This window comes from Limulus polyphemus, unplaced genomic scaffold, assembly GCF_000517525.1.
Source record: "Limulus polyphemus unplaced genomic scaffold, Limulus_polyphemus-2.1.2 Scaffold3830, whole genome shotgun sequence".
NCBI lineage: Eukaryota > Metazoa > Arthropoda > Merostomata > Xiphosura > Limulidae > Limulus > Limulus polyphemus.
In genome coordinates this window covers 2,835-4,148 of record NW_013669440.1, presented here as the reverse complement: position 1 = coordinate 4,148, position 1,314 = coordinate 2,835, and the positions used below count along the sequence as shown (strand labels likewise).

Sequence of the window (1,314 nt, the reverse complement as noted above, 5' to 3'; positions counted from 1 at the left end):
CCATTATATGATATAGACTGGTTAGTGTTCACCCATATTTCTCCTCCATCTGCAAATATCGTATTTTCCACCTCCTGTGCTGACTTGCACGCTTACCCATCTATTATTCATTTTACCCATTTTTCTTTTTTCGTCCCTTGGCTGACGAGAGGGCGTAAATCCTCTACCGGCCCGAATGAAATAACGCTTATGTTGTTGTTGTTGTTACGATATTCTCGGATGAATGATAAACATTAAATCACGATTAATAATCTCAAATATAAGGTCTTTCTTATATTAGTTTTTCACGTTATCTCCAAATATCAAGAAAAACATATGTTACTTCATAATTTATAGTTCTTCTGTTTGTTTGTAATTAAGCACAAAGCTACACAAAGGGCTAACTGTGCTCTGCCCACCACGGGTATCGAAACCCGGATTCTATCGTTGTAAGTCTGGGAGGCTAGTTCCTCTGCTTCATGGTTAACGATTGTTTGGTACTTGTTGATGGTTACGATACTTTATGGTTAATGGTTTTGCTGCTTTGTGCTTTATGGTTATATTTGGTTATAGATAGACCATGGCTACATTGTTTAATTCATAATTCCACAAAATAATATATATATATATTTCCTCTTTTCTTGAAACAGTAAATTTATTAGAACGCCATTATGTTTGCCATACTTGATAACAGGTTAGGTTAGAATTAGAATATTAATGTTCGCCAGACTTGGTGATAGATTAGATCAGTATTAGAACATTATTAGGTTTGTCGTGCACTGTGATAGTTTAGGTTGGTATTAAAATATTAATGTTCGCCACACTTGATGATAGGTTGTTGATTTTTTCTAGCAAGTTTCAGACTCCCTCATCCTGCAACTAGCGCCCTCTGTTGAGCATCAATCAGCAGCCATGTTAAGTATCATGAAGAGATACTTATGGCACCATTTTTCCATCCTAACAACAATGATCGGCGGACACGACGACTTCATCAGGGCTGTCCGAAACCACGTTTTGGACAGCGTAGATTTTAAGTAAGTGCTCAGTAAAACCTCGGTAAGGTTTGCTCAAGGTATGCATTTCAACAAATGTGAGTTATTATTAAATAATTGTGTTAATAATAACAGACTAAGCACGTACTCTCCGCCTAATCCCAAAACGTTTTATACTTTTTAATGTCGTGAAATCATTAAGAAATTACAAGTTATGTTCAAGTCAAATGTTATTTGAATTCAACTTGAAATTGGTACTGTTTAAAGCAAGTTTCTATTGTTACAAAACTATCCAGATTATTAGCACATGGACTCACATATATTCTACTTTTACACGACACTT

The 1,314-nt window shown here is 35.4% G+C and overlaps 1 protein-coding gene across 1 annotated transcript in view; it reads left to right on the top strand.

Moving 5' to 3' along the window:
- The window catches only part of LOC111088468 (glutamate receptor ionotropic, NMDA 2B-like), a gene marked incomplete at its 3' end in the record, with an annotated part of 11,086 nt that extends 10,073 nt beyond the window's left edge, over positions 1-1,013 (top strand). Inside the window, exon 2 of the mRNA XM_022398693.1 lies at positions 832-1,013. Within this exon, the coding sequence (XP_022254401.1) occupies positions 832-1,013 (182 nt within the window). The remainder of the gene's footprint in view (positions 1-831) is intronic.
- Between the last annotated feature and the right edge of the window lie 301 nt (positions 1,014-1,314).